The sequence below is a fragment of the Patella vulgata genome, chromosome 2 (assembly GCF_932274485.2).
Source record: "Patella vulgata chromosome 2, xgPatVulg1.2, whole genome shotgun sequence".
Lineage (NCBI taxonomy): Eukaryota > Metazoa > Mollusca > Gastropoda > Patellidae > Patella > Patella vulgata.
In genome coordinates, this window is record NC_065880.2 from 358536 (window position 1) to 370875 (window position 12340).

At 31.0% G+C, this 12340-nt stretch overlaps 1 protein-coding gene across 2 annotated transcripts in view; it reads left to right on the forward strand.

Annotated features, from left to right (window-relative positions):
- The window catches only part of LOC130010524 (uncharacterized), a 243736-nt gene that overhangs the window by 38594 nt on the left and 192802 nt on the right, over window positions 1-12340 (forward strand). The window contains exons 3-7 of one of the 2 annotated variants that reach the window (XM_056098981.1): window positions 7448-7561; window positions 9247-9591; window positions 10253-10315; window positions 11542-11709; window positions 12170-12289. In XM_056098981.1, the coding sequence (XP_055954956.1) occupies window positions 7468-7561; window positions 9247-9591; window positions 10253-10315; window positions 11542-11709; window positions 12170-12289 (790 nt within the window). In that variant the 5' untranslated portion in view covers window positions 7448-7467. Of the gene's footprint in view, window positions 1-2549; window positions 7562-9246; window positions 9592-10252; window positions 10316-11541; window positions 11710-12169; window positions 12290-12340 lie in introns of those variants that run through there. The other variant, XM_056098982.1, reaches the window with a different exon arrangement.

Here is a 12340-nt window from a genome sequence, read left to right on the forward strand (position 1 = left end):
ACCTTTTCATTATCAAAAATTTGTAATAGATTTTGCTATTTTCCGCCATTTATTTGGTGGTAGGGTTTTAATATTTATTTCTTTTTCTAATTTGTCTTTAAAATTATTTTTAGCTTACCTGATTAATGTTACTACTTCATTTCGTATTTTTCTAAATAAAAGCCAAAGCCAATGATTAGAATTATTATTATTATTTTTTTTTTGGGGGGGGGGGGGGCGGGGGGCGCATTTGTGTGCACTATTTCGTTTTCGAATTTGTATACGTATAGCGTTATTCATAAATGGCTTATCATTTGGCCGTATAGTTACTACTTTTGTTGAGATATACTGTATTAATGCTTTATTTAAAACGGCTAAAAACTTGGATAGACTTTATTGATATCATCATTATTAAAGACGTGATTTGTCCAATCGACAGTTAATAATTCGTTATTTAAACCTTCATAATCTGCAAGTTTATAATTTCTAATAGTTCTTTTGGTATTCTAATTGTTTTTATGTTTTTATATTTAAAGATAATATTATTGGTGAATGTGTACTGCATATAGGAGCATTAACATTATAAGTGATTTCTTATTAGTAATAAAACGATCAATACATGAACGTGGTAGCGTTGTGAAATTAGTCGGTTCTTTTATCAGATTTTCAAGATTTAATATTTGTAATAGTTTTTTAAATTTAGCACAATTACTTGAATTACTTAAAATGTTGATATTAAAATCCCCTGTTAGGACAAGAAAGGAACCACTGTCTAATGCATTTGATAACGTATCATAAAATATATCGCAAAAGGCAACCCTTGTATTTGGAGGTCTGTAAATTACACTGAGTAAGAATTTGGTATGATCATTAAATATGTCTATAAATATTAATTCAATATCAGTGTTTATGAGATTATGTCTAATCTGAAAGTGTAGATTATTTTTAATATAGACAGCAACCCCACCCCCATGCCTGTTTCTATCAAATCTAACAGGACTTTTATAACCGAGCAGTAAAATCGATGAATCTTTAATAGTGTTGTCTAGATGAGATTCAGTAATACATATTATATCATGGTTAAAGAATTCTGCTTCAATTATATCTTATTTTGGCAATAGGCTACAGACATGTATTATTGTGAACAATGGAAATGTTATCTGAACTTAATGTATTTAACGGACCAGGGTTTTGTTCTATGCAGCCGACAATTAGCAAAGTTTTAATTATAAGCAAGAGGTGAATATTTATAACATATTACGAGATAGGATGTAAGATCACATACAAGGTATGTTGATTGTTCCGTTTGAGAGGCAAAATATCATTAATTTCAGTCGTGACTGTCGTTAAATAATATTTTGCGTTCACATGTAAAATCGGAGCAATCAAACATATATTTATATCTATATATTTATGTATCCATAGAGAGAGATGACTTTAAACTAAAAGTTACTTTAAATATGAAATTGTGACATTTTACACTCCAAGAGGTTTGATAAATGGACTACTGAAAGGTGATAAATAAATTTACAATATATTACAAAACAATAAACAAAACATCAAAAAAATTAGAATATTTACAATCACAGTTACGAATCAATTCATAATTATATCGAGGTATGAGTCAAACATCTCCAACAGTTAGATTACTTTCTTATAATTGAAATGAGATTTCATGTTTTAAATGCGAGTAAATAAAAACCAGTATTAGTGGGCATGGGGATATATAATTATATATGCAAGGAGGTAGAGCTGGTAGATAGTAATTTAAGTAATCTTTTTGCACTTCGATGGAACTTAAGTCTACAGTAATAGGGACACGTGAATTAAGGTGTACTATAAGTAAATTAAATTACTTAAGTTTTATCACAAATATTTTCAATAACAGAGTTCTTTTCATTGTTGAGAACGAATATTTCAGTGTAATTTATTTGATTCTAATATTGAATAAGATATTCAATATACATATAATAGATTGAATTAATAAACTACAATATCATCATTGTATTAGTAGAATAGAATAACGTTGTTTAACTTAATAATTTAAGCTAGTGAAACTTTCATCAGGATATAGCATTATTTCATATCATTTCGTTCCTAGCTTTGTAAATTTTCATATCATTTTGGCAAATCGAATGATATTTTTTATTGGTAATAATCAAGTTAGGACTACAAAAGTTTGTGGGTAAAATGTAAACAGTAAACAATCAGCATTTTTTATTTAATCTACATTGTGGAATAACATAGCGCACACTACGTGTTGGTGTTAAGTATTTACATATGTTCATTTATAATCAACCTTATTTATCATTTTCATTCGGTTTAGGATTGGGTGTAGAAGTAAATAAACCTAGGTCTAACAAGGACTGTTGTCGTAACAAGGGGCTTGATTGAATTAAATCAGGTAAATTAACCGGTTGAGCTGTGGTTACAGATGTAGCTGTTCAACATTTTTGGCGTGTCATAAAACTGATTTATGTCATCTTCACAATTAATTAATATGTTCTTGTCATCATCTAGATTTCTTACATATTTTCGGCTGCCCTATGTCCAACAGTTTTTAATTTTTTCAGTTTGAAGAGTTCGCGTGTTTTTTTTATACAGCTGAGATTTTCTGTGTGTCAAGGCTTCATTAATAAAGATTTTTGTTTTATTTGTTACGACCTGTTTGGTTTATTGTTAAACGGTCATCTCGATCGTTTAAAACATGGTTATTTATAATATCTATAGTATCAGATTATCTGTATTTTCACCAGCTCTCTCTCACTGATACCACTGAATTTAAGGCATGTTCGTCTAGAATATTGTTCAAGTTCATCAATTTTATTTTCTAAATGGTCGAGGCGACTAACTAAATCTTGAGTTAGTTTTGGTTGGATTAAGTGAACAATATGGCTCATTATGACTTCGCGTTTAAATAATTCACCAATAAATGACTGTCACGACCCATCATCTTTTAGAACATTATCTAGAAAATCGTTTATACTGTTGGAATCATTTGGATTTGAATTTGAAGCCATCTCCCTTCTTGATCGTTTTGGTTGTCTTGATTTCGTCATTAGTATTTTATATACAACTTATACACCAGTCTAGCCTTGTAAAAATAAGCTGAGTGAACTCGCGTGAACTGTTTTCCCAGATACATGTATTATACAGACGATTTTATAAGTCAACGAAAAGTCTCCCTTTTTGCATAGGTTTGTCACAGTTAACACATTAAAAATTAATTTAGTACATACTCAATTTACTCAGGAAGTTTTGATAAATCATCTGAAATATAACTCTATTTAAACGGAAGGAGATTGACTCAACACGTCCACCTCAGTCGGCCATTGTTGTTAGAAGTATAATGCGTCAGCTATTAGGGCGGGACAATTTCCATTTTTGTGTAATTGTTTCGTATAGGCACCGTTTTACGTCAATACTATTCTAGTTAATTGTATTAATCCGTACAGTGTTTTTTTGTTAAAATTAATAGGATATAGACCCACACTATAAGTATTTTTTCAAAAACAAAATCTAATATAGGCCTATAATATAAGTAATTTTTTTTAAAAAAGAAAAAAAGATATAAGCCTATGCAATGAAAGGTGTTAATTAAACAATATACAGACCCCATAATTAAAGAAAGATAATATAAGACCCACAAAAACTAACTTATATATCTTTGAACTTTTCTAAAATTACTAGAAATTGGACGCAAACATAGGCATGTGAATAGCCTTTTTTAAAAAAAAAAAAAAAAATGAAAGAGCCTAAAATTACAGATTATACTGACCACAAGACGAAAGAAGAAAAAAAATAACTGAATAACACATCTTGAGGGGTTTTTTCCTCTAAAATTAACTGTAAAATTACTGAAAAGTAAAAGAAGAAAATGGTGTGAGGCCTATATATTTTTAAAAAATAAATTTGGACTGTTTTGAATTTAATGAACACTGAAATGATGAATTTTAAATTGTAAAGAAGAATATTTGATACAGGCTTGTAAAATATAGTTAAATAATACAATCTTATATTTTAAAAAAGACAAATTTGTGCTATTTTCTCTGAAATTAAAACTGAAAACACAGAATTGAAAAGGAGAAACTAGGTTATAAAAAAATGATATCAGTAGTATTTTTAAAGAATATGATCTCGGCCTATAACAGTAGTTTTTTTAAAGACGAAAATATGATATAGGCCCGTGCAGTGAAAGGTTTTTATTGAAATAGTATGCAGATTCCATATTACAGACTACTAAGAAAATATTCGATCCCACCCCCCAAATAAATTAACTTCTATATCTTTAAACTTTTCTAAACTTACTAGCAAAAATACAACTTGGCATTTAATGCAAATCTTTATATATATATATACGTAGACTCTAGTATTACAGACTATGAAGATCATATTATATAAGACCACATAAAATAACTGTTCTATGTATCTTGACCCTTTTGTCTCTAAAATACTAAATAGTAAAAAAAAAAAAAAAAAAGAAAAAGAAAATGGGATTTTTATATAAAGGTCCTAAAAGTTAAAAAAAAAAAAAAAAAGGAGAATATAGGTCTAGATGAATGTATGTAGAAAAGGGCTTTGAAATTACATATTAGGATTAAAAAGAACGCACAAAAAAATTATCTGAACAGTATTTAAATTTGAATATTGTAATGCGCCATTGCAAAGACAAATTGGTTGTGAAAATACTGCTTATACTTTTATTATTATATCATGGACTCTATATTAGATTTTATGTATTTTCTTTTACCAAAGGGCGTGATACAGTTTGTTATTCATAAAGATTTAAAGTAAATAGTACAACATTCTGAATACAACTGACTGATTTCCAAATATTTTTAAAATCCATAGTCAAAACTATATTAAATAAACAAGGGGTGACATCTTACAATTCCTTTGCCATCATATGATTTTATTTTTTCCACGCAATAGCAACAACATTTTGTTATTTCAGAATTCATATTATAGCTTCTCTGCCACAAAAATTGAAAATAATCGATTAACATTTTTTATCCTGAAATGAATATCTGCTGTTAGTGTATATAAGTAATAACGGCATAGGAATATTTAATATCAAGGGGAAAAAATAACACAAATAATAATGGTAAGATGTAAAATTGAGACACACGGAAAAATGTCACAAGTAAAAAGAAAATAATTTATTAAAATTAAATAACAAATGAAAAAAATGTTTACATTGTTTTGATTAAGAATTATATCATTCATTACAATAGCCGAGGGGTCCTATTCCATAAATGAATGTATTACTAATAACACTGGTGTAAAGAGGCTAATTTTGACCTTTTATTAATCATTGTGTGAGAAATCGTCCTCGATAAGTCGCTGAATAGTTGTCAATATTAAGTATTCTGCTGTAGTGTTACAACAAAACATCATATAAAGTTGTCAGTCAGTGTCCTGTTTGTATGGGTGTATTAATAACAAGTAATGACTCATATTATATCATCCAATCCGCTAACGGTCGAGGAAACGGGGGAATTACCCTATACATGTACTACGGAACAGCTTAATGCAGCCATGTTATAATCTCGCCGAATGGTTCTCCAACACTTGCACAATCGCCCTCGACTTCTCGCGGCGAGAGGTCAAGATTATGATATTCGATATCTTCAGTTATTAAACTTACCGTTATATACTGGTTAAAACAAATGAAAAGAAATCAAATGGGGTTTAATGTCTTGCTAAAGAAACGTGTATTCTCTTGGAAAAATTTAACGCTTTAAACGTGTTCATCAAAATGACACAATTTTTATTGAATAAAATATTATTTATGAACTTTGATTTTATTAAGTTTGGAGTTAGATTCATATTATTTTAGTAGATTTTATCTAAAATGCTTAAAATCATTTTGTAAAACTCACCTATACGGTGGCTGATAAGGGATAGGAAAAATAATTTTCAATTTTGTTAAAGTTTGCTTTTTGTTATTTTAATTTTAATTTTTTGATATAATTTCTTTTTCTTAATTGTCACTCTAGCCAATTTTAATATAATTTCTTTTCGATAATTTTCATCCCAGTCAATTTTTATTTTCACCTAAGTAATTTTCAATATAAATTTTTTTCTTCTAATTTTCACCCAAGTTATTTTTAATTTATTCTTGAATTATCATCCGAGAACATTTGAATTCCCACCCGAACCATTTTTCACTTATTTTATTTTTTATAATATTCACCCGAGTGGTTTATAATTATCACTCAAGTAAATTTTAATATGATTTCTATTCTGTTGAATTTCCACCCAGCGTACGTGTGAGGTCATTTTATCTAGCCTCGCTTGTACGAAAAGTCGCGTTTTTAGCTTGTGAACCGTCTAGAGTTCACAATTTTTATCAGATTTAAAAATCCGGTTAGTATATCACCGATGCACCTAAATGATGGTAAATTTTAATATAATTTCTATTCTGTTGAATTTCCACCCAAAATCGCAATTTTTATTCAAATTTTTAAAAACCGTTTTAATATATCACCGTTACACCCTAATGATGCCCAGGTTCGAATTTTGGGAAAATCGGACCGAAATTGCCAGACAAAATGACAGCTATGGTGTAAAAGTATGGAATTCCAAAATTGTGAACACTCTAGAGGTCACAATTTTTATCTGATTTTGATGAAACATCCTGGATTATGTCTCCAAATTTTACGGAAAAAAAACACGTTTTTAGCTTGTATTCGTAAAAGTCGCAATTTTTGATCCTATTTTAAAAAACGTTACACCGTAATGATGACTGAGTTCGAATTCGTGATAGTTGGAGCGAAACTGCCGGAAAAAACGGCCACTCCTTGTACGCAAATAGTGTAAAAGTATGCAATTCGAAGGCTGTGGACACTATAGACTCTAGAAGTCGCATTTGTTATCCCATTTTGATGAAACTTAAAATATATATTTTTATATCTCTCAGACCTTGGTGCTTTTCTATATTTTCGCATATCAGACGCTACGTTCCTTGATTATGGCCCCTGATTTTACGAAAAATCTCTGTTTTAGCATGTAGATCCTCTAGAGGTCACAATTTTTATCCGATTTCATAAAACGTTTCAATATATCACCATTACATTGGTCCGAATTTCGTAAAAATCGGACGAAACTGTCGGATGGGCGCTCCTCGTACGCAGATAGTGTAAAAGTATGTGATACCAATGCTATGCTGTGTTATCAATATGACTATGCTCTAATTCTTCCTGGCCATAGTTACCTCTCCTTACTGAAAACATTCTGAACGCAAAGTTTTCTGGAATTTAATTTGAAGCATTGAGAACATAACAGAAATGTCATACCCATCACCTTCCATTTCAGAGATACCCCACCATCTCCCCAGTCCTGCCTGTGATTTTAAGAATTCAATGTCAAGCATTTTGATAACCAGGGGACGAGAACTATCGATTCTGCCTTTCATCTCTTGTTAAATGTTGGAAGATATAGCGAAATGTCTGTTTGCTTTGTACAGTTTCAGATAACCAGATAATCATGGCGTACTCGCAGGAAGCGACAAGCAAGAAGACAAGTAAACAAGGTCGCATGGCCAGAGATGACATGGCAGAAATGAATATACCACAAAAGGGTAATTTCTGATGAACAATGTGCTTTTTATTGAATCACCATAAAATGGCTTTCTAGTCCCCTTTCTTGTATATAATTTTAATACACCCACTTCACCCACATAAAAATGTGAAAGCTCTAACAACTAAAGTTATCATCCGATCTGTATTTAATTTACATGTACTATTTCAATTTGTAAAACGAAGATGCCTATCGCATTTAAGCAATTTCTGTTTATAACTCTTAGAGTTATGGCACGTGTTTCACTTTGTTGAAACTTGTGAATGCTCTAAAGACTTAAGTTATCTTCCGATCTATATTAAATTTACATGCTTTATTTAAATTAGTAAAACGAAGAAGAGTTTTGAATTTCACCAATGTCCGTTAATGCCTTACAGTTATGACCCTTGTTTCACTTTGATGAACCCTGTAAATGATCTAACGGCAGAAGTTATCATTAGATTTGCAGAAAATGAATTCAGTGGCTTGTAAATTCTCCCATTACCTACAAAAGAATACATATGCGTCAACCCTTGCTGACTTCTCGGATGATTTAACTGCTGTGGGCGAATGTTTCATATTTTCAAATCGCAGCCTATTTTTGTTTTTTGTAAACCAAAAAGCTGTTGTATTCAGTTTGTACTACATACATACTACATTCAAATGTGGTCGTATATTGTCGTCTCCCCCGTCCGTTGGTCCATTCGCTCACAATTGCTGGTGGACGCTCTAGAGTATTGAGGCTTCTATAGGCGGTAAATATCCGATTGACTTCAAATTTAGACTATTTCAACAATTTCCGATAATTACTGCCAGAGTTATGGTCATTGGCCATTGATCACTATGGCAAATCATATGGACGCTCAAGAGACTGAAGTTAATATCCAACTGAGTTCATGTTTAGGTCATACAATTTGCAACGATTTTGATAATTACTACCAGAGTTATGGTCCTTGATCACTTTGCAAAAATGACGTGAAATCTCTCCTAGAAAAGAGCCATTGATAACTTGAATAGCTAAATTCGTGAAATTAAATGTGTATATTAAACGTTAGCATGGGGCAGAATTAAATGCCAATGAAGGTCATTATGTAAGATTTAGATAAAGAACTGGATGTCGTAACTATAATAGTTAAAAAATGAATATATTGAAATTTTCATTCAAATTACTTTATTCTGGGCGAAGATATTAGCCTTTGAATGTTTGACAAGATGTGTGCAGAGGTTGTAGCCACCACACAGGTTGTTCGAGGCTTACCCTTCCTTCGCCATTTTAAGATTTAATTTACTGAAAATAGGACCAATATGATGTCATCGATAGTTGATTATCGTTTTGTCGATTAGCTCTTGCATAATGCATGTTTAATGGGATGTTGCTGTTAAACAGATTTAAGTGTGTTGTAAATGTTGTAATTGCCGACACAGACAACAAATATGCTGCAACCCTTGTTCACTGCAACACTATTATAGATTGATGTTTTCCAGAAATTAACATTAAGATTATATGACATGGTAACATCAGAAATACGATGTCATAACTTCAGGGATAATATCTCGAAAAATAGGCATTACACTGCAAACATAATTAATTGAATTTTAGTTTGTTAATAGTAATCGTTATTATCTTAATGACTGATAAACAAACCGAGTTGTTATAATATTGTTATTATAGACACAGGTATAATATTGTGGTGTTTATTTTCTCAGTAGAATACCAAGAGAGCTCACCCAATGCTGAGAGGAGAAACGTTATACCTAGAAGAGAGAAGGGGAAGATGTTACCTGAAGATGAACGTAGGATAATATCTAACCATGTTTATTTAACCCAGAATCTGGATCCTCTACAACCATTATTGGACAGTTTATTTGAAAAATTTGTACTAAATGAAGATGACTTGGAAGTAATCAACAAAGCGAAATCTGAGGGTACCAAGGCAATGATACGTAAATTTCTAGATATTCTTCGGACTTGTGGTACAAATGCATATTCTAAATTCATCCACTGTTTAAATAAATTAGAATATAGAGCAGTAGCCGAACAATTAGCATCAGGTAAGTAAAATAGCACAATGTACATATGATACCATTATTTACATATTTCAGTTGGCTTTTTCATAACTAAATACCATGTAAAAAGCGGAGAGTATTAAATGCATCTGTTCGTCTGTTGATTTTGGCAACATATTTCGCCTTCCATAATGATAATTTTCTGTCCGTTCACAAGCTCCAGAGAATATTTAGCTGATTGAACTAGATTTATACACGGTGTTTAAAGTTATGAGATGAAGAAGACTATTCGATAATTACTACGTTAATTATGGCCCTTTGAAAAAATTTGTGGACTTTCTAGAGGCTACAGTTAATATCCATTTGATTTAAAATTTATATACAATGTTTAAAAGGTTATTCAATAATTACTGGCAGAGTTATTGTCCTTGAAACTTTTGAACAATGTTGTGCATGTTTTCGAGACGAAGTTCATTCAAAACTTGAAAAGCTTTTTAATTTACAATAGTTAATGTTTTGTTCGAAACGTTGTCATGGGGCAGAACTAGAAGCTAAACAAATTGTAATGATTTCTGATAATTGCTTAAAATGGAGTTGTCACTGGTAATCAGTTTCAAATGTTTTAGGTATGTTTCGTTATCTGGCAACCTATCTTTGTTTACATGGTACGGTTCTGAACTTACTAATATATATGTTTCTATTACAGATACTGATGATACATATGATCACTCACTAATAGATGAAGAAAGCAAAGGGCTGACAATTCCAGGTATGTCAATGTCATTACGTTTTAGCCATTTTAATTAATAATTGAAGAAATGGCAAGCAATTTTCGAGTCGGACTGTTTTTAAGCCGGGGTGTATATCTTTCACACAGGCTTTACTGTTAGCTTTCACATGTTGTGAAAAACCATGGTCAAGGGTTATAAATATAATTAAAATATAGTTATTTATAAGAATACATATGCACGTGGTCCACATTCATACCAGGCACAGTGATTATTGTTGTCAATGTTAGGCAATAATAATGATAAACCATTATGACAATATAAATTAATAATGGCATCGTGGTGTTGATATACCATTAATAACAATATGGTGCAGATAAACCAAAACATGATCACATGCATTTGATTAATACGAATTAAACAAGTATTAACTACGTAGACTAAATCTATAAATGGTACTGATTATCTACAACACAATGATGGCAAAATGTAAGCGAAAAAGCCCTGATTTACAATTTCGTAATAGTTAGTTTTGCATATTGGCACAACCAGATAAAAAGTCTATGGTATGACTTTTGTAACAATCTGGTTATAAGCGTGCAATAAATTTAAACGAAATGAAATGGGGTTCGACACCTTACTTTTCTGAGCTATTGAAGACGGACATACCTGATACAGTGTACTGTGAAGGAAATTTGGCCCGGTCAGAATCTTTTTTACTGAGCCTACGCCGCACCTGGTTAGCCATGGGGCATGACCCTCCCCCCCCTCCTTTATATATTATCCTGATTTAAGGCAATATTTTATTTTGAGATATATTATTGTGGTATTAATTTTCCGTAAAGATCATCTGGGTACATTATTATGTAAAAGTTGAGTAATAATAATAATCCGCTACTTTGAATTTAAACATTTCAAATCCAGTCAATGACCAAACAGACTTTACTTTGCTTAAGTACAATTCAGTACGTAACTCCAGAATGATAACAAATAAAGAAAGCAGTGATATACTAGAATGGAAATATACATTTTTAAAAATGACTGATCTGTTCACCGACAAGTTTATAGAAAAATAGCACATGACGACGATGTTTTTAACGGTCTAATTTATAGAGATACTGTAACAGTGTTAAATCTTCAAGAAATAACTTCTTTTAATGCCATAAATACTTTGATTGTTCCAAACATATAATGTACAAGACGACGTAGTTAATGCCCTTAGTTAGCTTTTGTTTTTAGGAGTTATCTAAACATTTATATATTACAGTAAATAGAACATGTAAAATCACCAATTTACCGGATGCTGTAGCAATAGAAGGACGTAAAGGGCTTATATTTACTGTAACTGGTGAAACATCCAATAATCAACCACTCAAATTTAAATCGAGTTGGCATCCCGAAGAAGCTGAACAATATTTCATTCTCTATCCTGAACGTATGTATACGATTAAAATATTTGGAAAGATTATCAAAATGAGGGCCTCAGAATTTGTGCTTAATTTATTATTTCTATGGAAATGTCAAACAAGTGTCCCTAATTCTTTGCAGGGCTCTTAATGGTTGTTTGAATAAATAAAGGCAAAAATAACTAATTATTTGACTTTAGATGCTATATGTAAACTGTTGACTGTGTATAAGAACTTTCAATTTCCAACTTATCAATTTGGTTTTCTAGACTTTTTGAGACCGATGAATATAATTCGAGTAAAAACAATGCTGTAAGAAATAGATACTATATATATACATTTCTTGATTTACGTTCAACCGATATATATTGGATTGATATATGTCGGTTTATTTGGTACAATTTAGCTGTTTCTGTCCTACAATCAAATGATACTAGAGTGATTGATAAATACTTGTTACTATATATAGATTAATATTTTACATTGTAGACGATGAATTACGTGTACAAGTTACGTCAGATCCTGTGTTTTCGTGTAATTGTGTGACTCTAACAGTTACAGTTAATGACGGTATGAGTGATTCACTTCCAGCTAACCTAGAAATTGTCAGTAAGTTCAATATTTGTTCTAAGAAAGCATTTGTTTAGAAGCTTTGTTTTG